This window comes from Sardina pilchardus, chromosome 3, assembly GCF_963854185.1.
Source record: "Sardina pilchardus chromosome 3, fSarPil1.1, whole genome shotgun sequence".
Taxonomy (NCBI): Eukaryota; Metazoa; Chordata; class Actinopteri; order Clupeiformes; family Clupeidae; genus Sardina; species Sardina pilchardus.
Window position 1 is genome coordinate 12,230,641 of NC_084996.1, and position 27,161 is coordinate 12,257,801.

The 27,161-nt window shown below is 48.3% G+C and overlaps 1 protein-coding gene across 1 annotated transcript; it reads right to left on the reverse strand.

Annotated features, from left to right (window-relative positions):
- Positions 1–4,273: 4,273 nt before the first annotated feature.
- Positions 4,274–26,373, reverse strand: setd1a (SET domain containing 1A, histone lysine methyltransferase). Its single transcript, XM_062531874.1, has 21 exons — positions 26,349–26,373; positions 24,619–24,757; positions 24,395–24,493; positions 23,759–24,029; positions 23,527–23,651; positions 22,788–23,038; positions 20,753–22,619; positions 19,444–20,448; positions 18,881–19,051; positions 18,625–18,712; positions 17,916–18,085; positions 17,021–17,057; positions 16,563–16,770; positions 16,346–16,401; positions 14,809–16,196; positions 13,348–13,756; positions 11,746–11,921; positions 10,984–11,094; positions 8,719–8,838; positions 7,263–7,400; positions 4,274–6,828 (listed from the first exon to the last, which is right to left on the reverse strand). The coding sequence occupies exons 2-21, from the start codon at positions 24,748–24,750 to the stop codon at positions 6,655–6,657; spliced, it is 6,996 nt and encodes a 2,331-aa protein (XP_062387858.1). The 5' UTR covers positions 24,751–24,757; positions 26,349–26,373; the 3' UTR covers positions 4,274–6,654.
- Positions 26,374–27,161: the final 788 nt, after the last annotated feature.

Consider the following 27,161-nt stretch of genomic DNA (forward strand, 5'->3'; position numbering starts at 1 on the left):
CCAATTTATATTTGAATGCATATGCCGATGGGTCTGAAGGATCGGGCAATGCTATTAAGTGGGAACAATCTTAAAATGAATAATTATTTTCTTTGTTTGGAGTGTGATGTGGGTGGCCCATATAAAAGCTTTTGAAGAAACAATGAACAAAGGGATGGCATGGATGCTGACAGAACATGCTCTTTCTGAATCTGTCTAAACCTGCAGTGAGTGGATTGCAATTGAGTGTTGTAAAAATGGACTGGGTAAAATGATTCTTATACACGGCACATCAGTGTCACGGACGGTAGATCTGATGATGATAAGTAGTGGTATAGTCTCAGATGTTCAAAATTGGATTCCGCCGAAAGAGCATCAATGTGTTCTTCAGCAAGACATTTCAAACCTTGTTTTCTGTCTGGTGCACATAATCATCATCAAATTGCTATGTTGTTGCATAGCTTTAAAATTACTGTTTTACATTTGATGAATGTGATTGCTTTGCTTATCAATCTAAGCCAACATGCCAATAAAAACCTTGTAAGCAAGATTAAAGCAAAGCGTGGACAGCCAAGGCCAAACATATTAGCACCCTTGCAGTTCTTTAAGATAACGAACCACTTCTGCAACTGATGCAATTACAGATAGCTTCTTCTGTTTTCATTGGAACAGCATTAAAAAGCAAGAGGGAAAAAGCTAAATTTGCCATCATCACATCTGTCTGACTTTTTTCCAACTACAAACAGCCCACCCCCCCACTCGGGTAACCTTGATTGTCCTCTCATCTGGCTCATAACCAAGGAAGGAAATGGCCATGACTGAAGGCCATACAACTGCTTACCCAAAGTCTCCATACAAGTGTGATCTATGTCACTGACAGAAAGCAGACGCCCAGGAAGTCCGCCCCTTCATGGGCACAATGGCATGTTGAGAGGTTCCATCTCAGAGCAAGACGTTCCATCGCACAAGCAGTCATGTTTGAGTAAAACATCATTCGTGAAACACCAAATATAGGCATAAACCAGAAAAAAGGCAAACTGTTTATTTCAGAGATCATCATCGGTTGTAAGGTATTTCTGCAGAAATCAGGGTGCGGTGTTTCTGTAATCTGTGGATTTTTCTCACACACACCCACACACACACACACACACATACACTCACTAAATAACATAGCCCAATATTTGAATACTTTTAAGAAATGTAAGTGATGTACAATCAATCAGTATTACACGGATAGACAAGGGGAGGGTAACAGTTGTTAAGCCTATAGACTTATGGAAGGGATGAAAGAATGTAACAAGCCAGTAAATTCCTCTTACCTTGAACATACATGCTTGCTACAGTAGGCCTACCTGTAAACAGTTCTTATACTGCAAAAACTGCTTATTTGATCAAATCTAACCAAGTATTTATCATATCAAGATCAAAGAATAGTGTACTGTTTTCAGTATAAAAAGAGACTTACCTAACCCTTTCTCATAAAATAAATTTACTTCATTTAAAAAGAGCTTGACTTATTTGAAGACCTCTATTCCTGAAAACAAGGAAATTTGGCTGCCATGTGTTGAGAAAATTTGTCTCGGAAGGCTCCCTAAAATACGCCAGTCTTCTTATAAATCAAAATTATATTTCAAGAGAGTAAGTCTCTTCATACTAAAAATAACACCAAATATATTTTCTAATTCATCTTAATATAAGCGGTACAAAACATGACTGCTGCTCAGTCCTGCACATTCTTTCTGCAAAAATGAATCACGCTTGTTGATTTGTTTCTATCTCCTCCTCCATCCCCTGCTGCAACTTTTCTGAATGTAAATGAGTGTGTGCATGTGTGCGCTTGCTTTTGTGCATGTGTGCTTCTCTATCTGTGAGTTTTCGTGTGTGAGTGTGTGTGGTGGGGGTAATGGTGTGTGTGTGTGTGTGTGTGTGTGTGTGTGTGTGTGTGTGTGTGTGTGTTTACAGTCACTAAATGCACACATTCATTCATTTATTGTATGGTCCCCCATGAACCTAATTACACAAAACTTGGCATACATTCAGAGGGTGTCATAATGATCCTACATTTCAACTTTCGTGCAGCTTTGATGTCAACCAAAGAAACTTGTGATTACAATGACATATTTTAGCTTTCTCATTTTTGACTAGGTGATGCTATGAAATGAGTGGTTATGGGATGGGTTGACATGGCCCCTTAAGACCAACATACAAAAATGGTGGTCCTCCAAGGCCTACGGTTTTCGAGATATTCACAGAAAAATGTGTCTGGCCCCAGGCCAGTTGGGGGGGGGGGGGGGTTGGGATCAACAATGGTTCTATGCTATCTGGGGCTACATGCCCACCAAGCTTCGTGCACCCCGGTCTTTCAGTGTCCCGGGAATCCTTGAAAGAAGAAGAGTTTTCCCTCTTGGCAGGCTTCCAGCAGGCTTGGGTCAGGTCACGACTCAGTGGACGATTCTTCATCAAATCTGAACCCGAGGTCTCTCTGATCCCGTAGGTCGGATGGTCTGGTGTCGTCTTCCTTCTCTTGTTGCAATTCGGGTCAAATCGGCATCAAATGAGCCCTTGCAATCGGGCTTCCGCTCATTTCACAGCACAGACACTGCCCTCCTTCGCATAGTTAATGACCTTCTGTCTGCTGACTCTGGTTCCCTTAACATTCTTATCCTCCTTGACCTCAGTGCTGCTTTTGACACCATCAACCACACTGTTCTAATCTCCCGTCTGTCTGCCAGTGTTTCTGGCACAGCCCTAAATTGGTTTCAGTCATAGCTCACCAACAGACCAGTTTGTCACACTTGGTCCACATCAGTCCCCCATATTCATTCCTTGTGGGGTCCCCCAGGGTTCTGTACTTGTGCCCCTCCTCTTTCTCATATAAATCCTCCCCCTTGGCCAGATCATCCGCAGCCTCAGCCTTAACCTCCACTGCTATGCAGACCTGTTCACTCTACTTCTGTTGTCAAAAACCTTGGCATACACCTTGACTCCACCCTTGGCTTCGATCCTCATATCATAACACTCATTAAAACCGCCTTCTGCAACTCACTTTCCTTGGTCTTCCCGCTAAATCCCTTCAGAGATTGCAACACATTAAAAACTCTGCAGCCAGGCTCCTCACCCACACCAAACAATCTGCACACATCACCCCCATTCTTCATCAACTCCACCATCTACCAGTTCCGTCTCGGATCAAATCAAGTGCTACTACTCACCTTCAAGGCCCTCCACAACCTTGTTCCCCCTTACATCCGTGACCTCTTAACCCCTTACACCCCTTCCTGCTCACTCAGATCCTCTGACCATAACCTACTGTCTATCCCCTGCACCAGACTCTCCACCCTGGGTGGCAGGGCCTTCAGTGCCATGGACCCCAAACTCTGGAACTTCCTCCCCCAATCTCTTTGTGACTGTCCTTCTCTTCCTTTCTTCAAAGCACATCACAAGACCTTTTTGTTTAATGATAACTTCTCGTCCACACTCAACACATAACCCTGTACACTTAGCTTCTCTTTGTTGGATTGTTTGCCTGTTTTTACCTCCGCCAAGGAGGTATATAATTTTCATCAGGGACCGGCGTTTGTCTGTTTGTTTGTCTGTCTGTCTGTCTGTTAGTTAGCAAGATAACTCAAAAAGTGATGGATGGACTTCGATTAAATTTTCAGGGAAGGTCATAAATGACCCAAGGAAGAAACAATTACATTTTGGGAGTGATCCGTAATTCCATCGGGATTCCGGAGGAGTTTATGTATTTTCGCTTAGTAGTGAAATGGCATGGTATGGCCCCGGTGGTGGCGTTCTGAACAGTTCAGGTTCAAATGTATGACAACCTAAGAACAATGCAGGCAGAGGTCTGCGCTCTCTGAGTGCTTTTCTAGTTTTGTATTTTCAGTGTTGTATTTTCTTATGTCTTCGTTTGTACTGTTTTTTCCCTCCCATGTAAAGCGACCTTGGGTTTGAGAAAGGTGCTATATAAGATAAGCTTATCATTCTTCTTTATATAGTCATTATTAATAACACTTGGTAAGGTTTCAAATGTCAACTAACAGAGCTTTTCACTGGTGCAACTGTACACATCAAGCTTGTTTAAGTATGCTTGAAGGTATAGTCAGCGATCATACTCGATTTCAAGCCCATAACAATTTTATGTGTTGATGCTGATGGTGATCAATGTCTGTCATGGTTCTCTCGAGAAATGGAAAAAAAAAAATCTGCATTTAAAGTACACTGGCAGTTGAAGTACCTTAAAATGGCAATTGAGACAAAAAAAAGATGAATGTGGAGAGTCAAGTTTTTTAAAAAATATTTTAATACACCATTAATAAAGGGTCCAACGCATTAATACAAGAGCAATATTGCAAATAATATTAAAATAATAAAATCAAATTAGGAGGAGAGAAAAACAACAGAAAAACAAAAAACCCAATAAAAATAAGGTACGTGAAAGGTATGTACAGATTTTTTTCTCGCTCTCTCTCAGGGAAAGTTGGGAAAAAAGGAAAGACATATTTACAAACTGGAACCCGTGTGTTTCTACGAGAAACAAACACTTCTACAATATTTACACGTTTTTCGTGGACTTTATGCTTTTTTTTACTTTCACCTCAGAGGGTCAGTTTGCACTGAAAGGCTGCCGCAGAGCCTAGAAATATTTTACAGGGTTCCCTCTTGCCAGAGTAAGTGAATGCTGACAGGGTCGCGTGACAGGATAATAATAATAAAAAAAAAACATAAAACTGTAACACACATTTAGATTAAAGTCAATGACAGTCGACCCACTTTGGACACACTTGGTGACTTGGCCTGAGCACAGACATTCCGTTCCATCAGTTGCACTAAACATTCTGCCTGAATGATCAGTCCGGTCAAGCTGGGTCGCATTTGGTGAACACAAAATTCTGCACAACCAATCCCCCTAACTTCAGGGAAAATTCTTTAAAATGTCATTCTTAGACAAAACCTTGCCTCCTTTACAAAGGTAATCTCTTGCAAACATTCTCTCAAAGCACAACCACCCATTCACACAAACACACACACTTTAATTGGGGACAGGGGATAAAATGAGGGTCAAACTTGGTCCATTTAAAGGTATAATTAGATTTGTTTTCTTCTAATAACCTACCACCAGTGTTTTAAAAAGGCCATAAAAACAATTCTCTCAGTTCACAGGGTTGCCAATCTGGTAAAAATAAACACTGAAAAGGGAAAAAAAGAAAAATAAAGCCTACTGCACTTATCACACATCTCACTGCCTTTTGATCTCCACTTAAAGTGAAAGTTTGTTTGGTTTTTCACATGTTGAGTACTGAGTAGTATGGGTATGTCATGTGAACTGAAGCAATTCTAACCACCATGGGAAATAGGCGACAATAAAACCAAAGACAGAGCCAAGAAATCAAACTCTGCATACTGTGCAGCGGAAACATGCCAATCACAAGCCACAGCTAAGGATGGGCACACGATCACTTTCACTGCTCTCACAGTTTATACCAAACTTTAAAAGCCTTGTAGTATAGGCATAATACTTATAGTGCTGAAAAGTTCATCCTTATCTAAGAACAATGTTGCGAACTTTATTCTGAACAGAAACCACCTAGCTCTTCCAATGTCTTGCATTATTTAAGAATGCATCTTTAAAATGGCCATCTTTGAATGCAGCCAGCTCAATATGCCCTTTAAATGGCAATATGCAATTCTGCCAACTGACAGCTGTGCGCTTGAAGGTATAAGCACTTAAGGAAAGGAACTAAACGAAACATCTGCCAACGGTATGAACATTGTCCTGGCAGACAGCAACAGAGCCGCAGAACATGTGAGTGAACTAGAGATAGAGAGGGAGAGGAAGAGAAAGAGAGAGAGAGACAGAAAGAAAGAAAAAAAGAGAGATGTGAAGCATTATCTTTTCAGACAAGGCCTGATCATCAACTCACAGACTCTCAGTCAAACATTAAAAAATAAAACTCTAAAAGGGCATAAGAACACTGTGACCTGAACATCTTCCACACATTTACTCTCTCTCGCTCATTCATGCACACACACACACACACACACACACACACACATACAACTCATTCAATACTGCAGCAAGAGAAAATTCCAGGACCTGGAATTCGGATGAAATTTGTGTTGAACAAATACGGCTTTTGGATCACGGCCCACTCATCGACCCGCTCCTGCAGAGCCACTCTCAGAGTGATCTGTGTGAGAGGCCTGCGCCTGCGCACACACACTGTCAGTAAGCCGGGGGGGGGGGAGACTGTGTGTGTTCCCATGTTCTACTTCCAGTCATTGAGCAGCAGACTAGAAGTCTCTATGAGGGTCATAGGCATGTAGGTTTGCTTTGGAGTTGGCCGGCTTGACTTAGCTTGTGAAGAAAGTCAGACAGTCGGCGCAGAGTTCAACCAGCTGCTAGGTAGCCTGTAGTCACTGGATATGAGAAACGGTGTTTTTTTTTCTTTTTCGTTCTTTCTTTTCTCTGTTGTTGAAGAGGGTGTCACTATGGAAGCTGGGGTGGAGGGGGTGGCCTAGGATCTGAATGCTGCGAGGCAGTGCTAACCAGGCAGGAGGAATAGGAGTGTGTGTGTGTGTGTGTGTGTGTGTGTGTGTGTGTGTGTGTGTGTGTGTGTGTGTGTGTGTGTGTGTGTGTGAGCACTGGGGTCCGTCTAGCCACGAGGCTTCTCAGTTGAGAGTTCCACGGCAGTTTTCTGTCCCGCACAGGCAGGGGATCTTGTTCTCCTCGATGGGGAACTTGTAGTCGTAGGTGATCTCTTCATTGACGCCAATGGGCTGCTTGGAGTAGATCACAATCTTCTTCTGCGACTCGATGGTGATCACCTTTGCGTAACAGTTGGGCTGTGAGTGAGACAAGGGGCAGAAGAGGAGGGAGTGAACGAGTGAAACTACACAGCGCAATAAAGCACAAGCCATAAAACACTCCTCAAATGGAAACCTAGGTGTTTTATTACACCAACTAGGGAACTCTAAACCCACGGAAATCTGACCCAGACAGCAGATCTCCTGTCCTTGGACCACGACCTCCGAGCCATGATATCAGTCAAGGACACATTCTACTTACCGTAGCTTGGTGCTTAATAGGAATGCAAGTCCAAGATTGATCATGTAATACTCAATCGAGTGCACAATAAAAGGTGCAACAGGCAGCTAGTCACATTTGGGGAATTAAGAGTGCCTGACACAACATTGTATCATGTGAGGGTCAGCGGTTGTATTGTGTGTGTGTGTGTGTGTGTGTGTGTGTGTGGTTGGGCTACACATGGGACACTCACCGTGCAGCAGTGGTTGATGAAGCGAGCCAGGTTTCCACACTTGGTGGCATCTATGATTGTGTCGTGGTCAACCCTGAACAGGTAGCTGCTCCCGATGCCCTCTTGAGCGTAGCGCTTCTCGCGGTTATCAGCCACCATCTGCAAACACACACCGGGGTTGAACACACACACACACACACACACACACCACCCTCTTGTACAAATATTGTAATGATACATTTCCACATCAGAATAACAGGGTTCTGGGTTCACTCCCACTGTGACTGACATCGTTTGCGAAACCTTTCCGAAGCTTTTGTAGTCGTTCATGAGCGTGGGAATCCTGTCTGTCTTCTGCGTGGGCAGCCTGAGCTCAAACTGAAGGCGGATAGCCACAAGCAGCTTGAGCAATACAGGATTCCCGCTCAGAATCAAATGCAACATTCCATTTTCCATTCCTGTGTAACATTCCATTACCTTTTCCTGACCTTCTACCTACAAAAAACCCTGAATTTTCATGACTTACTATGATTGCTAAAATATAGCGAAAATAATAATTTCAGAGCAACCACGTAGCGTTCAAGAATCTTTTACATTTTTAGAACGGGAGATGAATAAATGTACCCTGGAAATCCAGAGTTCTTGCGAGAGCACAATTTGAATTGTGCAAGATACTCTGGCAATGAGAAATTATGCACGTTACTTTTACACCAGGCATTGGGGGAAACCAATCACATCGGTGTATCTGATATAGGCGAGCCAGAGGCGAGCTAAACTGATGACGACAGTGCTGCAACATCCAAAGTCAGTAAACGTTGGTCGTAGTTTTATCCAATTGTGTCGAAGTCCGGAATCGGTCAAAGTAAACATTGGTCAAAGTGTTATCCAGTTTTCCAGGCTTGAATAAATGTGCATTGAATAAACAAAGTTGGGCTACTCAAGCAAGCAGTAAAGCAACCAGATACACCAATTTTGCATGGAAATATATTTGTAGCTATATATAATATAGATGATCTGAAATTCCATAACTTTGCATCAAAAATGTTAAAATTCCCTGAATTTCCATGTCTGGAACAGACTTTCCAAAATTCCATGATATTCCAGAAATTCCATGACCTGTGGGAACCCTGGCAATAACAGAGTAATGACCTGAAGTAGCCCTTTATGACCTTTGAGAGCACACAGATCTAACTCACTGGAACGTTTCTGACTGCATGTACAGTGGGGAGCACATTTATTTGATACCATGCTAAAACAGGAATATAAAATCATCATTTGACAATTGATTTTATATTCCTCTTGTTAGACAACTTTAGCATGGTATCAAATACATTTTCTCCCCACTGTATATGTATGTGTGTGTGTGTGTGTGTGTGTGTGTGTGTGTACTTCTGCCATTTCCTTCACAAGCAGAAAGGCTAGACTAATTGGGTGTTTAAGAGTGTGTTTGTTATGCCTGAATGAGCGTTTGCTTCACCTGTCTGATGTTCTGGCCCACATATTCTATGACCATCTCGTCCGCTGCAATGGGCTCCATGGCAAACAGGCCCCATTCGTGGATACGACTGCGTCCAAAACGTAACTTCTTCTTCCGGAACTGAAACAAACACACAGGTACACACAGACGCCATTAAACCAGGTTCAAACATTCAAACAATGGTCAAATATTATGTTACTGGAGGTCTTCCAGACTCTTGCTTGTATAAACTGTACGAGTGTGTGGGGGTTTGAAATCTCATATCCGTCCTCCCCATTGTTACCAAGGCCTTATCTTTGTGACCCTTGGCTGACATACACTACCTCAGACAGCAGTATATATCCGCAGGTATCTGTTTAAGGACATTAACCAAGCATTAACAAGCTCTGTTTAACAGAGCACGCACATACGCCTACAATTACAATTCATTAGTGTTTACATCTATCTTACTAGGCGGTCTGAGAAACCGAAAGCTGAAGAGCTGCTTTGATGGACGCTCTCTTGCGTCAAACTGAACTACGGGGCAGCTAACGCTGGCGCCAGTAACATGACGAGCACCACTAGAGTGGCCACCCATGTCGAGACACGAGAGCCCAACGCAGAGCATCTTCAGAGCTCTCAAAACTTGTTGACTGACACTGTGCAATCTGGTCTCAGTTTACCAAAAGTTCAAACAAACTTCCTGGCTACACATTCCAAAGGTCCTCCTCAGTGGGGGTGACATGCAAATGGAATAAAATACTCTCCGTGGTGGGGTAAGACTGTGTGGAGGAGAGGGGAGCGTGTGTGTTTGTAAATTATTCATCTAAGTATAATCTCATTCAGAATTTAGACTAGAAACAAATCACAAGTCACAAGTCAAGTTGGATATTTACCAATTTAGCTTAATCAAGCACACAGGTTTAAATAGTGACCGGGGAATTCAATTAACCAAGCACACCGGTTTAAATAGTGACCAGTGCATGCAAATGGACCAATGACATAATAAGAAATACTGGTAGACTACTGCTACATTGACAGTCATACATGACTCATTAAGGCAGGCAAATTACACCTCATCTTTGCATATCAAATTTCCCAAGCAGAAACAAGCCTTGCATCCTTTGATGCTTACGTGGGTGCAGTCACGTGGCATGCGTGATCAGCTATATTTTAAATAGCTACTCCATATTTGGGTGCAGAACCGTCATTCTTGGAGACATGCCTGTGAGTGCTTATGTGGGAGGCAAGCATACTTCCTTATTTTCACCTCAGTGAGTGCTGAAACTGTGCAGCCTTGTGTAACTAGCTAACGTTCTACTAACAGCTCTGAAAGCATAAAGGACCGTAGGCTATTCACTATCAGTGTAAGCAAAGAGGCCCAGGTATATTACGAAAGCGCTTGCTGTACCTTTCCACCCTCACCAATATTTCACACTGCAGTGACAGCCTTATTATACACCTACACCTTTCAACATTACTGTTACAACTTTACTGTACCGTGTACAGATTAGTCATAGTACGGGGGAACACTGGTGACAACACCCGGCTACCTAAACATTTAAATATCGATCACTTGGATGTAACTTCAGTCAGGATCCAAAACTATTGTCCAATGTGTCTCAACAGCAGCTACGATAGTGATGTTCAACAGGCAGAATACAGCTTGTTCAAATAATATGGCCATGCAGGCTTCCATGGCTGCCTCTTGTGCCTGAGGTTCCCTATGTCGGTGTTTCCGAAAAGAGAAGAATAGTGTGACGTGAGTGCGTGAGTGACTCATACGGTGACACCGCCTACACAAATGAGGTACATTACAAAGCAGTTCTTCTTGACTGAGACCACATTGTTTGATGAAAACGGTCAAGTGGCTTGGAAGGTCAGACGTCTGTATTCATTCAGACTGGTCTGTTGGGGAGTTATATGGGGCTCTCCGTGAATCTATTATCGTGCCAGACAGATGACTTCATATGAGCTCAGTGGCTCAGCCTGACCCCAGTCGTGCCAAAATGGGAGTCCTTGATTAGAATGCTGGCTTGTTGAGGATAACATCCATCACCAAAGTGACTTGGAATTACACAGCGAGCATGTGTGTGTTTGTGTGCATATATTGGCCGGGTTTCCCAGATTTGTTAAGAAGCTCTTAAGTGCTAAGAACTTCTTAGGAGCGCTCTGAGAACGCTCCGAGGAAGTTCTTAGCACTTAAGAGCTTCTGAACGAATCTGGGAAACCCGGCCATTAAGAGTGTGCAGCAGTGCGAGTGTCAGACAGTGAATCATGACATACCTTGAGCTGGTTGAGCTTGAGGAGGTCGGAGTCCATGACGGCCGGCGTGCCGATGGCACTGAGGAGACGCCGCTGCTCTGAGCGCCTCTCCGAGAGGAGGCGGTTGGAACCCTGAAACCATAGAAGGGCCGTGGTGAATACAAAAGCCAGAGAAAGGCCAGATTCCTTTGCCATGAACACCCACATCAAACTCTCATGGGTTGCCAAGCTATTCCTGGCAACTTCAAACCAACAGACACAGACGCTATGGTGTAATGTCAACAGTCCAATTGTCGCGTCATGTTTCTTTTTAGTTTGACTAAACACTGAAAGGACTCACAGTCAGGTTTAACATTTAAAAGAGGGCCACCTGTCTTCATTCTTGATATATCTATTTTTAAAAAGGTTATCAGTGAGCTTCACTTTTTTTTTTTTGGAGCTCCACGTCATTTACTGACAACAGGGGGATAGGAGCAAGTGTGAGGCCTCCTACACAGAATGACAAAAGCAGAGGCCTCAAGAATGGCCCTGCCATGGAGTCCCACAGGGAGCTACAGACAGAAGTGAAACGAAAAGGGGGAAGGCCAAGAACATACCGGAATAAATGCAGAAGAGCAACAGAAAGAAAGACTGGTTTAAACCTCAGCTAGCAGAGACGGGAATTAAAAAGAGGGAGATATGGGGGAGCTCCTGGAGTTTCTTGGGGATATATATTTTTTTTTAATCTGTCTAGCCACCATATTTATCGATATATAGAGAGAGAAACCCCAGGGGCGGTCTTACCGTGACGTCGTAGTCCATCTCCAGCATGGACTCGGGCAGGTCTAGGTCCAGGTAGACATCCTTCTCCTTGCGGCTGATGGCATAGTAGCCCTCGCTTCGGGCACAGCCGGTCACATGCTCCCTCAGCTGTCCGTCCACCGCCTTCTTCTTGCGCCGTGCGTGCGGGAGATTGGTCAGTGCACGCCAAACGTTAAGGCATCAAAACGATTCAGTGGGGACAACACTAACCAAAAAGGCAGTGGTAAAAACATGGCTAATGTGTCTATGGACCTCTGAAGTGCGCCTACAAAAAAGCCGCCATCTTTGAGATCCAGTATCTAGCGATTAAAAATTAAGTTTTGCTTAACACGCTTTTGCCGTCAGTCTTCGAGTGGGTACTGTGATCCACGGTACGCTAAGACGGCAAACTTTGATTTTTGCTACCCCAGCGCTAACTTGCAATGCAACTTGCCATAGGTAGTTAGCTTCAATTAACACCCAGATCTCCTTATATGGGCAAAGATGGCAGTTTTGGCTCTTTTTTATAGACGAACTTCAGCGGTCTACTGAGGATGTGGCAGAACAGCACGCAATAATTACAGCATCACAAACACATTTTGCTTTGCATTTAAAGGCTTTTAGACGAGGGGTGGACTATGATTTACATTCTGGAATCTTTCCCGGGAAATCATCAGCCTCCTGCATGGAACGCCCAGAGAAAGCCCCAGAGCGGCAGCCAAGGCACTTTCGGTACCCTCCCTTTTATGACACATTCTCTCCCTCTCCATGGCCTTCTATCACTTGTACCCTGCAACCTTTGTTTGACTCCGTAGTCTCCCCTCTGCTGCCAATTCCAAACATAACGGTGCATGTGATGTGTGTGTGTGTGTGTGAGAGGATGCAAGTACAGACATAGATTAACACACACACACACATGTACGTACGCATACCTGAGGCTTTCCATGCTAAACATTCCACCCTCGTTTATCTCATCTACAGCTGCATACTTGTTTCCATTGCCATCTGTTCAAAGATTTATGAATGTTCCTTCCTCCTCATTTTTTTTACCATGAACCAATTCTCAAAGGTATGATAAATCTCTGCTATGGCCCAAAATCACTCAGCCCAGATAGTTTGCAACTAAACCTCAGCTCTGAATGATGTGACCACCATGACAAACGGCTCCACCTCCTAGCTAACAAATGGGACTAAAGGGCCATTCGACATGACAACATGAAGAAATATCATTGGGGATCACTTTGAAAGCGATTTTGACTACAAAAAGCCGAGGGAAAGAAATGTTAGCCATCATATTTAGCAACAAGAGGAAAGACTTTCCTTATCGTTGGTCAAAATTGATGTTTTTATCTTTCTAGGTGTGAATGGCCCTAGAGGTACTAGTTCATACTTCATACTTCAGTCTTCACACCTCCACAGCTGCACTCGTAATCACAAACTCACAAATGTGTGTCCTTGAATATTTCCCTAAGCACCCACTGTGCTTGGACGATCGTATTTCTCGTCATGAGAAGCCATGACAGCTGTGTGACCTTGCTCCCCATCCGCCCCGCACCCATACACACACACACAGGCGCCTCTTTCCTTCCTGTATTTCAAGGATATCAGTGTGGGGGACCCAGTGGGTGTCGTTGAGCCAGTCTGAGCTCTGGTCGTTCTGGAGGAGCTTCTCGTAGGTGCTCTTCAGCAGTCGCATGTCCTCGCCGTCCAGCCCCGAGTTCCAGATGTCGTACAGGATGGTCATCTGCTCGAACTCGCTGCGCTGGTCGTAGGAGAGCGGCAGTGGCGGGGGCGGCGAGGGCATGCGCGGGATGAGCTGGTGCTGCTTGGGCCGCCGCTGGGGGGTCAGGCCCGCCTCCTGCAGGAAGAGCCGCTCGCTCTTGCGCAGCTCCTCGTGCTGGCCGTCGGCGGTGCGGCCGAACAGCTCGTCGTCCGAGTCGGACAGGTCGTCCGAGTCCGAGAGCTCGCCTGACTCCAGCTGCTCCACGTCCACGTCCACCTCCGGCTCCACATCCTGCAGCAGAGAGGGGAGAGAGGGAAGAGGGAAGGACGAGCGGAAGAGAAAACAAAAACAATCTCGTTAAACCCTCTTATCAAAAATGCCACAAGTCATGCCTGAAGTTCTAATTTTGCGAAAACATTCCATGAGAACAAAACACACAACCTCAAAAGTACCCCGTCCTTTTCACGGGCCTAGCAAGTCATGACGTCAAAGTCACCGCCTGTCAGAGGACTGTACACCAAGCATGGATGAAAAGAATATGCAGCCTTTGGAAAGGTCATTTTCATCAGGTCTGCTTTTTCAGTCATGGTGTGGATCTAGGTATTATTTCCAGCCAAACAACATTCCCCGAAACGCTTTTATTGTTCTCTATCGGTGTTATATTGTTCCGGGTTTATGGTTTTCTGCAAACTTCCCCAACCTCACTTTGCATTCTTGATCAAACCAATGGGCCTTCCTGGTAAACATGACAGAGGACTACTTGTAGGAAAAAAAACACAAGCTTGCAAACCATGTACTATACTGATCGGAGTGACTTTTGGAGGGAATTCTGTCAGTTTAGCATTTGACCTACAAATAAACCAAACATACCTGAAAAGACACACCTTTTGCTATGGGGGATTTAGGCTGTATCGAAAAGATCAAGTACAGCCCGAAAGGTTTTAAAGTAGGCTATAATCCTACAACCCACAAATTTGGCAGGTACAGCCTTTCCCACAACTTGGTTTAGTAGTAACCAAACGACAGACGCACAAAAGCAAAACCAAAACAGCCAAGTTTAACTGGAACAGCCTCAATTAAAGCCACAGGATTCAGTTCTCACAAATATAGGCCTTTCTAGGATAGCAGCATATTAACAGAGAATTGAGCAATGATTCTGTGGCTTTCATTTCAGAATGTGTGGCACAGAATGTACCGTACTGGAACATCCAGCACCAATGTTGAGAAATCAAATTTACTTAACAGAGTGTAGGGCCACCTGATGACGTTTCTACATCCCCCACCCACACACACACGCACACCGTTGCAAAAACATGCAACGTGCAACATGCAACGGCTCTTACCTCCAGCTTCCTCTTCTTCTGCTTTTTTGTCTCCTTCTCCTTCTGCTTCTTGGGCGAAACGGTCTCCAGCTCTGCGGAGTCTTTCCTCCTCCTCTTCTTGGTCTTCCCCAGCACCACGGCCTCCAGCTCGGTCTCCCGCGCCGCGGCGGGGCCCCTGCGCTTGGGCCCTGGTCCCGGCGGGGTGAGCGCCGCCGCCTTCGCCTCGGCCACGTCTCCGGCCTCGCACAGCAGTCCCAGGGGCCCGTACGGGTCGGCGCTGGCGGCCTCCCCGATGACCTCCTCCGGCGCCTCCAGCACGCTCGAGATGGCGTGGTGGTTGAGGTCGGAGGGCAAGAGCAGGGCCGGCTCGGCCTTGCCGCCGGAGCCCTTCCGGTGGGCGGCGTGGGTCGGCGAGGGCTGGGGCACCACGGGCGCCCGGAAGTAGTTGTGCTCGGCGAGCGCCAGCAGGCCCTCGGGGTGCATGGCGGACGGGGCGGGCGCGCGGCCCCGCGGCGAGAACAGGAAGTCGTCCTCCTCCAGCTTGTGCTCCTCGGCCTCGTCCGACGTCTCCGTCTCCTCCGAGTCGCCGTCGCCGGGCTCCAGCGTGAGCGCCACGTCGGCCAGCACGGCCAGGTCGGGCGTGGACGCCGAGGCCAGCTGCAGCAGGCTGGACGCGCCCAGCTGCTCCCGCAGCCGGAGCCGCTGCTCGCGCTCCCGCTCGTCCAGCGCGTCGTCCTCGTCCTCGTCCTCCTCCAGCAGCGGCGGGTGGCTGGCCGAGGGCGCCGAGACGCTGGAGGTGCGCGGCCGGCCGCGCCCGCGCCCCTTGACGGGGCTGGGCGGCGGGTCCTCGTAGGCCACGCGCACCATGGACGCATGGTCCAGCGGCAGGTTCTGGACGGTGCGGCACACGGGCGCGGGCTTGGGCGCGTCTCTGGCGGCGGCGGCTGCCGCGGCGCGCCGCTGCTTGGCGCTGAGTGGCTTCTTGGGCTCCTCGGGCCGCAGGGCGCGCACCGGGGGCGGCACGGTGAGCACGGCCGCGGGGCCCGGGGACGGGGACAGTGCGTTGGCCTCGCCCGGCCGCGAGGCGAAGGGGAGCAGCAGCGGGGTTTTGTTGTTTGGGGAGGCTGCGGGGACGGTGGCGGCGAGGGCGGGGGCGGCCGGCGCGATGGCCGAGGGCTCGGGGGGTTGTGCTTTGACTGGGAGGAGCGGGGCGGCCTGGGGGGCAGCGGCGGCCGAGGGAGACTGGGGCAGGGGGGCGCTGGGGGGCTTGAAGTCGGACTCGTCCGTGGAGAAGGAGACGGTCTTCCTGCGCTTCTTGAGCGGGGGGAGGAGGAGGACCGGGGAGGACGGGCGTGGGGGAGGCATGGGTGGAGAGGGGGGCCGCTGGTCCTTTGGTAATGGAGTGACTTCTGGAGAGAGAGAGAGAGAGAGAGAGAAGGAAAAAAAGGAGAGGAGAGGGAGAACATAACCAAGACAAAATTAGAGCCTGCCTATACTCTAATTTTATTTGTTTATTACGGGACACTCCAAACCATCTGACTGACTTCAAATGACTCACCTGATTTAATCTCTGAGCCAGCGGCTGTAGCTGATTGATTGACAAGTGCTCTGTCACTAAGGGATGAAACAAACATTGAGTGTCTATGGGAAACATGAGTGGCAGTTCACAACATAACAATTGCATAACATGCACTTACTGAGAAACAGAACATAAATCTTTCAACAATGACAGTGCACTGGCTTTATACCAACAGCCATCAATATATCACCAATACCTCTCATTCTCCTTTTCAGAGTCTAGAGCCATGCTGTCCATGGTGGACTCATCCATGGTGTCCAGACCTTCACTCTCCCCGGCCCTCTCGCCCTCTTCCTCCTCTTCCTCATCCTCGGATGATGACGACGAGGATAGTGATGAGGAAGAGGACGTTTCCGAGGAAGAGGAGAGGCTTTCGTCGTCACTGTCACCACTGACTGCCTCATCTAGGAGAAATGGCCAAACACAATGACCATGACAAAGGCGCTTGGCACGAGGACAGATGCTTTAGAAGGAAAGCTTTGATTAAAAATGCATATCTTCACATTTGCTTCCATTGTAAAGCAAAACTACAAGCAAACTCGCCTCACAACATTCATACTCAAACGCTTGCTAATGGTACCACAAAATGGCCCAAGGCATTGAAGGGGCCCAAGTACTTTGGAAAATTAATACATTACTGGGAATCGGCCTCACCATCTGACTCATCTTCCTTGTCGCTGTCTTCATCTTCCTGCAAACAGGAAAAACATCCGTTGTAAAACATCCGGATCATTATCATGGACAACAGATAGTTTCCAGCATATGTTTGCTTATCAAAAACACACTTTCTCAGCATTCTCTTGAACGACACAAGAAGCTCCTGAGGGTGGCGTAAACAAACACAAAGTGAAATGCTGCCATCTAGCTTTTGAGACAGAAATCACAGGTATGGATATGGATGTAAAAAAAAATACCCATTGAAGGTAACCCACTGAATTGTTGACATTCAACCATTATCACGCGAGTTTACAGGTTCTTAAAGTTTGTCTTCACCTTCAAAATCCACCACCAAAATCAGTTAACGCTCAAGATGATTTACCTCCCATTTATAAATGGGTAGTGTAAAAAAAGCAAGCAATGTGTTGGAATATTTACCTATTGTAAATGGTAAGACTAGAAAAGCACTCAGAGAGCGCAGACCTCCGCCTGTATTGTTCTTCCTAGGTTGTCATACATTTGAACCTACACTATTCAGATTGCCACCACGTGGCCATACCATGCCATTACACCACTAAGCGAAACACATAAACGGCTCCGGAATCCCGACGGATCACTCCCAAAATGTAATCGTTTCTTAATTGGGTCATGCCTGACATTCGCTAAAAATTTCAGCGAAATTCATCCATTACTTTTTGAGTTATCTTGCTAACAGACAGACAAACAAACAAACAGACAGACAAACAAACAAACGCCGGTCCCCGATGAAAACATAACCTCCTTGGCGGAGGTAATAACATCATGCAAGAAACCCGTCAACAATACATCCAACTCATTCTATTGCCCAAATCCTTCCTGCATCGACATGAGCAGGAGTGAAAACCACGCGTACCTTGTCAGAGGAGGAGCCCTCGGACGTCTCCTCTCCTTCACTGTCCAGGTCAAAGCCCTTCCTGCTCTTCGTCCTCTTCTTCCGCCGCCTACTGCTGTCCCGCTCGGAGCCGCGGCCGTCTCCGTCCCCTCGGCCACCGGCGCCGTCCGCAACTTTACCCTGGTAAGAGTCTGGAGCAGGGGGCCAGAGTGGGGCGGCATGGGGGATGGGTGATGGGGGAAAAAAACAATATCCATAAGACCCTCATATTTGCTTAAAAAGTTTTTTTTTTCAGCCTGAGCCCCATTAAATGTCAGTAAGTACTTTCATGATCAGACGGAAAAAAGAATAAAAAAAATAAATGTGTTCAGTATTGAGCTAGCTAAGTGAGGGAGTGTATGGGCATAGGTTAACATCACTCCTATGACACAGTTTCTTTCCCTTTACTGGGGAAAACAAACACACATTTATCTCTGTAGGGATCCTGTCCAAATTGACTGACACTTAATGACAACTTAATCATTACCAGCTGCTGTCTTATGAATGTACTGCTGGTATTAGCAGGATAGCTCTTTCTTTTAATATGACGGATTTTAATTGTCTTTCTTTTTTTTTATCCCTAATGAAAGAGATGTCAGCCAACAGGGCCGCAGGTTGAAAATAACTGGAATTCCCTTTAAAATGTGAGCAGACAACTCATGATTCCAGTGTGCTGAACCTAAGAGCCCACCTTCATCTTCCTCATCAGGCGGTGTGGAGGGTCGCTTGATCTTCATCTCTCCGCCATCATCCAGCTCTTGCGGTTCTTTCCTTTTTACCTGAAGCACACAGACACACACACACACAGCAAATGAATGGAAAAAGCTCTGCTAAACTGTCAGAAAGACCAGGGCAAACATAACGTAACGTAACATAACGTAAAATAAAGAACAATTGAATCCGTGTGTTCTGTACTACAGCACGGTGTGCATGTGTGGGGTTTGTACCTTGAAAGAAGGCAGTCGGAGCGCCCCCCGCAGGGCGAAGCCCTCCATGCCGCCGCTCTTGGCCCAGTCCACCAGGGACATGAGCGGCTGCACCGGTCGGCTGCTGGTCTGCTGCTTCTCCTCCTTCTTCTCCTCCTGCACCGCCACACCTCGCATGGGGGTCTGGAAGGGCTGAGAACGGACAGACACAGACATAGACATAGACATAGACATAGACATAGACATAGACATAGACATAGACATAGACATAGACATAGACACACACACACACACACACACACACACACACACACACACATATGGAGGTTAAACCAGAACAGTAGTATTTGCAGAGTGAAGTGTCTCTACTGCAGTCCCACACTTGTGAGACAGGGGATGATTATATGATCATCATCACACTGGCCTTTATCTGACACTGCTTACAACAAGCCAACTTGACACTAGACTAGAACAAATTTTGCTACCCAGCAACCATCTGTGGCGATAAAATAAATCTGTATTTTCAGTCTGTGTATGTGAAGATCACCCTCAACTGATTGCATTTGGTCAGTGGCGGCCCTCACCTTGGCCTTCCTCTCCTTGCGCTCCCACCACTCGTCGAAGGTGCCGAAGGCGATGTTCTCCACCATCTTGCGCTTGAGGTCCCTCTGCATGATGTTCTTCATCTCCTGGATGAGCGAGGCCATGACCAGCTGCACCGTGGCCTCGTGCGGGCTCTGGCCCAGCATGGGCACCTGCGGGTCGGCCGCCGCCACGTACTGCTCCCCCTCGGCGCCGCTCGGCACCCCGAACGGCGGCGGGTAGTGCGAGGGGTAGTGCTGGGGCAGCACGTGCGGAGGCCAGGCCGAGGGCGGCGGAGGCGGCGGCAGCGAGTGCGGGTGGTGCGGGGGCGGCAGCTGGCCCGTGTGCGGGTCCGGGTAGGCGTAGGGCATGTGAGGGGGCATGTAGCGGTGGTCCTGGTCGTAGTGGGCGCCCGCCGCGCCCTCTTGGTCCATGTAAGGGTGGTGCGGCGGCGGCGGGGGCATGCTGTGCAGGTGGTAGGAGGCCCCCGGGGGTGGCGCCTCGCCGGGCGGGGGGGCCGCCGTGCCGTTGGAGGAGCCCGTGGCGCGCATCTGGTGCAGCCGGCTGAGCATCTGCGTCTGCATCTGGAAGGACATGGGCGCGCCGCCGCTGTACTGGCTCATCAGCTCCACGGACGAGGCGTAGTCGTAAGGCAGGTGGTGGCCCAGCGGCGGCGGGTACTCCGGGTGCAGCTCCATGGGCGGCAGCGGCGGCGGGATGCCCGGCGGGGGAGGGGGCTGCAGGGAGAAGCCCGGCGGGGGCGGCGGGGGCAGGTGCGGAGGGTACGAGGGGATGGGGGGCGGTGGCATGGCCGAGCTGAAGTGCTGGCCCGAGTCCGAGAGGGAGGGCGGGGGCGAGGACGAGGGGTCCGGCGTCTGAGCGGGCAGCGCCGACTGCGAGGAGGCCGTCGGCGACGAGGAGGACGACAGGGCCGAGGCTGCGGCCATGGGGTTCTCCTCCTCCTCGTCGGAGATTTCCATGTCCTCCCCAGAGGAGTGAGGGGAGGCCTGTGGACAGGTGGACAGACGAGAGAGAGATGGACAGTAAAAAGAGAAGAGACAAATTAAGAACAGTTGACACAGAAGCGACTGCTGCTTATTGTAACCGTCGTTCAGGACAAAAATAAACAGTTACAGATTGCATAGCACTGTCAGCAGCTGAGACATAACATCGCAGTGTAAAAATAAAAAGCTGAGTAATCGTTTTGACCCGGCATGTTATGACTGTGTTACGAACTGTGCTGATGAATACAATGCCCTCTACAGCAACAACTAACTATCTCCAATGCATACACTGCTGGAGGTGGCCTACCTGGGTTTGCCCGTTGTAGGTGGGTGGCGTATGTGCCCCCTTCTTCTTGCTGTCCACGGGTTCGTCCTGCCTGTAGGCATTGGGGAGGCTACTCTGGACCAGCGGCGACTCCGAGACAGTGCTCTGCGCCGTCGACGAGGATGGGGTTGCCGCGGCGATCACCGCGGGGCTCTTCCTCGTCTCCTCCGCTTCCTCGGGGCCCTGCTTGCGGCCGCGGTGCCTGCGCCCGTCGCGCTCTCGCTCTCCTTTCCTCCGCGCGTGGGTCTCATCCGTCTCTCCTCTCCTCCGCTGGCGCTCCCTCTCTCCACCTTCCTCCCGGGACTTCCTGCTCCTGCTCTCCTCCGTGCCGGGCGCGGTGCCCGCTCCCGACGCGTCTCGCGGACCCGCCGAGCCCTTCGGCCTGTCCTCGCCCTCCTCTTCCTCCTCGTCGGAGGCCAGGAAGGAGAACTTGGCCTTCTGCTCCTTGAGGAGCATCTCGATACGCGAGTCCAGGCTGCTGCTGTGGTGCATGAACGGCAGGCTCTCGTTGGTTGAGTCCGGCTCGGGGGAGGAAGAGTCGCGCTGGGGCAGTGCAGGCGAGAGGGAGGCAGAGGAGGAGGAGGGGGGGAGGTGGTGAGGCAGGGAAGTAGAAGAGGGCGAGCTGGAGGAAGAGGCCACGGCCGGATGGAGAGGGGAGGAGGGCGGAGGGGAGCGGGGAGGGATGGGCGGCGTGCTGGGACGGCGTTTGGGTTTGGTCCATTGCTCCTCACGCACCGGACTGTCCTGACCGAAGTCTAGCGCGCCCAGAGTCTCGGCCACGGCCGCCGCGATGACCGAAGCCGGGGGCAACGGCGGGGGAGGAGGCGGAGGAGGAGGCGGCAGGGGAGTGTGGTGTGGAACGGGCCGGAAGTCGCCGTCCGACGAGCTGCCCAGGCCCCGGTCCCCGAGGCGAGAGGACGCGGGGTCCAGGCGAGAGGAGCTGGAGGGTTCGTGGTGGGGGGGCGGGAGATGGTCTTTAGACGCCGAGCCGGAGGAGGACGACGACGAGTAGGGAGGCGACAGGCTGTTGGAGGAGCGGTGGTGCCCTGAGGAGGAGTTGGGGTGGCCGTAGCGCGGGTCGGAACTGCTGGCGTAGTCGGGCGCGTCGCGCTCCCAGTCGCGCTCGCGGTCCCGGCTGTCGCGCCGGCGGCTGGCCCCGTGGTGGTTGTGGGAGTGGTGGTGGTTGCGGTGCCTCTGGTGGCCGTGGTCCCCTGAGCGCGAGCCCACGCTGTCGCGCCGGTAGCCCCGATCCCGGTCCTCGCTGGCCCGCCGCTCTCCGTGGTGCCCGTGGTGCCCGTGGTGGGAATGATGGGAGGACTTGGCCGAGGAGGAGGCCGAGGAGGTGGAGGTGGAGGAAGAGGAGGCGGCGGGTTCCTGCTGGTTGTGGTAGGAGCCGCGGCGGGAGCTGATGCCTCCGTAGCGCCCAGCCGAGTCTCGGTCTCGGTCCCTTTCGCGGTCCCGATCTCGGTCCCTGTCCCTCCCCGGACCCCTGTCTCTGTCCCTGTCTCTGTCCAACATGGGCGGCTGCTGCTCGTACTGGGGGACTTGCGAGGGAGGGGGCATGGGCGGGTGAAGGGGCATGTGATGGCCGCCGGGGTTGGCGAAAGGCGGGTAACAGGGAGGCTCGTTGGGTCGGAAGGGAGCGGAGGGCGGCGGGTAGCCAGGGCGACCTCGGTGGAACATGGGGGGCTCCTGGGGTGGCATGTGGGGGTCGTCGTGGTAGCGGGAGCCCTTGAAGCCGCCCAGTGACGAGGAGGAGGAGACTGCTGAGGAGGAACAGGAGGACGAGGGCAGCATGTCCTGCGGAGGGTAGCCGCTTCCCATAGGACCAGCACTGAAACCACCGTGCCTGTGACAGGGGAAGGAAAAAAAAAAGAAATGTACAAAAAGAATGTTACATGAAGAAAAAGAGAGGTCAAACTTGGTCTAAAGACACTGCACAACATTACAGCTGCAGAACTGGCTGAGGCCACACACAACAGTTTCATATCCACAAAACTGGGTCTAACAGAATTACCTTCCAACGCCAAAGCCGGAATCTTGGGAGAAAGGGGTCCCCGAGCGAGGGGTGTAGGGAGTCCCTCCACCCTGGGAGGATGTGGAACCTGGGGTGTAGGGCCCGCCCAAGGAAGATGGGGTGTTGTCCAGACGCTGATCACCAAAGCCTGTATCCGCAGAACACGGTGTGGTGCTACCAGACGAAACGGGGGGTGCGCCAGCGGGCATCGTCAACTGTTCTGTTGAAAGCCGCCGCCTAATATCTGAGGACTGCAGAGGAGAAACACTCAACTCAGTAAGGGAGAGGGCCACACATTAGATGGATAGTGATAGACAGATAAATACCATCCTGGAGGAAATAAACACTGGAAGAGGGGAAGAAAAGATGGCACTTCTACCATTAATGACACTGTTACACACTAGGAAATAGATGTATAGCTGCTGAAGAGGCACAGTCCCAGTAGTGCAAACCTGATCTACCAACTTGTGCTTTGTGGAAGCATTTGGTACATCAGAACCAGGTTCTACTGCGGGTGTGCATCCTAAAGGTCCACTGTGGAGTTTTTTGCCTCATGATGAGATTGTTTCTTTACGAGGTGTTGCAGTTCTGTGGTTCTGTTTTTTACCTATATACTACATTACTCTTATTTTTAGAAAACACAAGCCAATGCAAATTGACATTCTTCACACATGCACATTGTTTGCTCCTTTAAAAACATTTTTCAAACAAAACGATGGCTTTGCAGAGATTGCCTCACCGTGTCTGGCTGGGTGGGGGCAGGAGGCTGGAACCTCTCATTCAAGGCCTTTCCTCCAGTGGGTACTGTTTGTGGGGTGTAGGAGCCATTCACTATCAGATCATAGTACTTCATTCTCTGCTGGCCTGCGTGTGAAAGTTAGAAAATTAGTGACAGTTGAAAGTGAACTGTGAGATGGAATAACAGACATTCATGACCTGGAATGTTACATCTTACTGATTATAAATGGCACCTTTTATGTCAAGCTGGACATTGACAATGTTGCCCATGACCGAGGTGTTGTGCAGGTGCTTGACTGTATCCTTCGCTCCTCTAGTGCTGGTGAACAGCACCCTTGCAAGGCCAAGGTGCTTCCTGGTCTTCGGATGGAACAGGATTTCCATCTCCTCCACCTCACCAAACTTGGCACACATCTCCGCCAAAAAGGGCTCCTTGATGTTGTCATTGAGACGAGCAAAAGTCACCTCCTTAAGTGGGATGGGTCCCACATAGTATTCATCCAGCTGTCGTGCAAAAAAAAAGTGACACAGAAGATGTTTCAGTGAAAAGCAATACAGAAAAGAACAGGCAAAGAGGACAAAGAGCAGGGTGGATTACAGCCTGGAAGATGACCAAAGAATTCACAACAGTTTTGAAAATGCAACAAAATACTGAACAATACCCCAGGACACTTATAAAGAGGGGTCTGTTGCTCAAGGGTCAAGTGGAAAATGGCAGAACTGGTTATACATCAGAAACAATGGTATGTCAAAATGTTGTAAATACATGATTGGAAGGAGCCGTAACAACCTATACAAGAGAACAACCTATACAAGAGTTCAGAATTTGATATACTCATAGGCCAGGTGTGGGAATGGCAAACACAGACCTTAAATTTCGGCAATGGCAGCACCATGTCAGTGTGTCTAGACCAGATCCGGCGTGGTCGGGGGTCACGTAACTCCCCAACCGGTGGGAAACCTGAATCCTGGAGAGGGCAGTAAAATGATATGCTTATATACTTCCACTAACTTGAACCTCTTAAACATGTAAGATCAGTGTCACAGTATGCAATCACATACACAATCAAACAGACTAACTCGGGACACTTACTGGAACGCTGAAGTGAATTCCATCGTATCTGTAGATTTTCTGGGCAACCCTCCTTATGGTTGGGTCCTGAAGAAGCTTGTAGCTCTTCCATTGCAGACTGAGAGCACGGTCTGCCCCATTGTCTGGATCCATGCTATTTCTGACAAATGAACAGAATCACAATTAGCTGTCTGCAACACAGACTCAAATGTTAAGACGTCCAACAAGGGCAGATGAAAAGCACATTCATTAGCTTTACTTGTCTTGTAATATGAACCTCACTGACTGTGGATCAGAACATTTTACTCAAAATACGCCATCTTACTAAAGCAATGTAGTACTCGTGTCGTCGGAGTTTGACCTAAACCCTCCAATGAACAGCACTTGCAGAAGGTGCACTGCTCCGCATTGTTATCATAACTTGCGAGCTGTACCTCAGTAGTGTGAAGTTATCGGTTATCGGGTTGGTTTAAACTTACTGTATCGTTGTTGCCATCAGGAGGTGGCACTGACCAGCAACTTGTACAGTTAAAATAGCAATCTAGCAAACAGACTTCCTTACAGTAGATCCAACGCAGAATACTACAGTTGTCGTGGTAACAGGGTAATTTCCCTAGATGGCAACATTAGCTACGTTAATTCATCAAATACGCAACGTTACTACAATAACTGATCCTTACCATGTTAACGTTAGAGGTCTGGTTTGTCTCACGATTATCATTATTAATAATGCTTCACAAGTTACTGTCATTAATGCCAACTTTACCTGACTAGGGTCAGGTAAAATTCACTAAACATCCAAGTACTTAGCCAAGCTAGTCAGTTAACGTTACAACGTTAGATGACGTTAACGTTAACTGGAATATAACGGTATTATAATGTAAACGGTATTAAAACCTCTTACAACGTTAACTTCCATATATTAGGAGTATCGTAACTGACTTTCAAACCAATATAACGCTAACGTCACTGTTTTAAAAGGCTAACGTGTGTTAGCCACATTGTAGCCTAACTGTGTTTTGTTTGCTACCTGCGTTTACAGCTCAGTTAAGATACATAACAAGCGATTCAGCCAAGTTAAGTGACAGGCTGAAAGTAAACGTTAGCATGACAACCGATCATTATTTTGAACAACGTCTGTTCGATAGGTAGTCAGAGACAAAACTACGACAGTTTAAGTCAGTTGGCAAATCACTCTGCAGCCGTCTTTGCAACCAAATTGCAGCCTGCTCGTTTGTTACGCTAGCTATCCTAGCATTGCTCTGTCCCTAGCTAACTTGATAACAAACAGCTAACATTAGCTAACGTTAATTCTGAAGTCAGCTTGCTAACGTTAGCCAGCTAATGTTAACTAACTAGCTCTGTGAAAAAATAGTGATGTTTGACAAACATGTACACACTGCATTAAATTGCCACTGCTTCTGCATCTCTTTTTATCTCAAAACACCCCCTGAATATCTGATTACAAACTCACACAAACAACCCCGCTCCTTTCAAGTCTGTTGCCCGCTTCGCCGAACTACCAAAACGCCGCTAGTGTAACGTTAGGCCTTCACTGAACGGGGAAAAACAGAAAGTCCTTTGCTAAATTGCAAGTCTGATTCCGATCGAGAGGCCATGAGATCTTCCTACAAAGGTGTCGCTAAAATTCCGGTGCTGTTCGGAAACATTGCTTTCGACTAAATCGCGCTTAAAAGCGACGTTTTCCACAAAATCAAAATAATACAGTGCGCGGCCATCGCATTACTAACCAGAAGCCTCGCCTGTTCTCTCCATCAGTCACTGGGAATAACATTCGTAATTTCCTGTGGGCACTTTCTACAGAAGTCGATTCACTTGGCTAATAATAACAAGCGAATAAATGAGTCATAAAACCTAATAACATCTGAATACAAACAACAGGACATACTTACTGCATGGTATTGTAAATTAACATATAACAGAACTGCACTAATGAAGATCAAAGAAATAGGTTTAACAGAATGACGAATATAAAGTCATGGTTTTGTCATTACTTTTACTCATGTCTCACCAGCATTGATGTCGGTTGTGAACATAGAGGGTTGTGAACATCTTCAAGCATTGTAACAGTATTACCTATTTTGGAGAATACTGCACTATTTTTAAATGCATGTGCCGGCGGCTTGTATTTAATTCAAGTTAAGTCCACTCATATTTGCCAGCAGGGAAGTTAACATTTTGGAGATATTTCGATTCAGCTCCACGCGTCTTCACATTAGGCTACGATGAATTAAGTTAGGCTATGTTTCTAAAGAAAGTATATGTCTGCGTTTCTGCGAGGTCAGTGTATGACCAAAACCGGCTACTGTGTGCACTTTTGACCCTCGGTTGGTTGGAATGACTTAAGAATACCTCATTGTTCCGAAAACGCGTGGACTAGCGAGGCCATAGATATATGTATGAGCGAGGCATTGGCTAGCTCACAGGGCTTACTTGACAAGTGTTCTGGACCACGTAGTTTGGTGTTGAGCTGATTTTTGCTGCCAATTATGCCATGTCATCAATTTGTCTTTGGAATGATAGATAAATAGCTTTAACTAGGT

Bases quoted from the DNA above. Each gene is read 5' to 3' on its own strand.
- setd1a (XM_062531874.1), bottom strand. From the start codon at position 24,750: ATGGATCCAGACAATGGGGCAGACCGTGCTCTCAGTCTGCAATGGAAG. The intron at 16,402-16,562 runs GTATTGGTGATA...TTCATCCCTTAG, and splicing joins TCTGAAAAGGAGAATGAGAG to TGACAGAGCACTTGTCAATC. The intron at 6,829-7,262 runs GTGAGTGTCCCA...TCTCACTCACAG, and splicing joins TCATCAACCACTGCTGCACG to CCCAACTGTTACGCAAAGGT.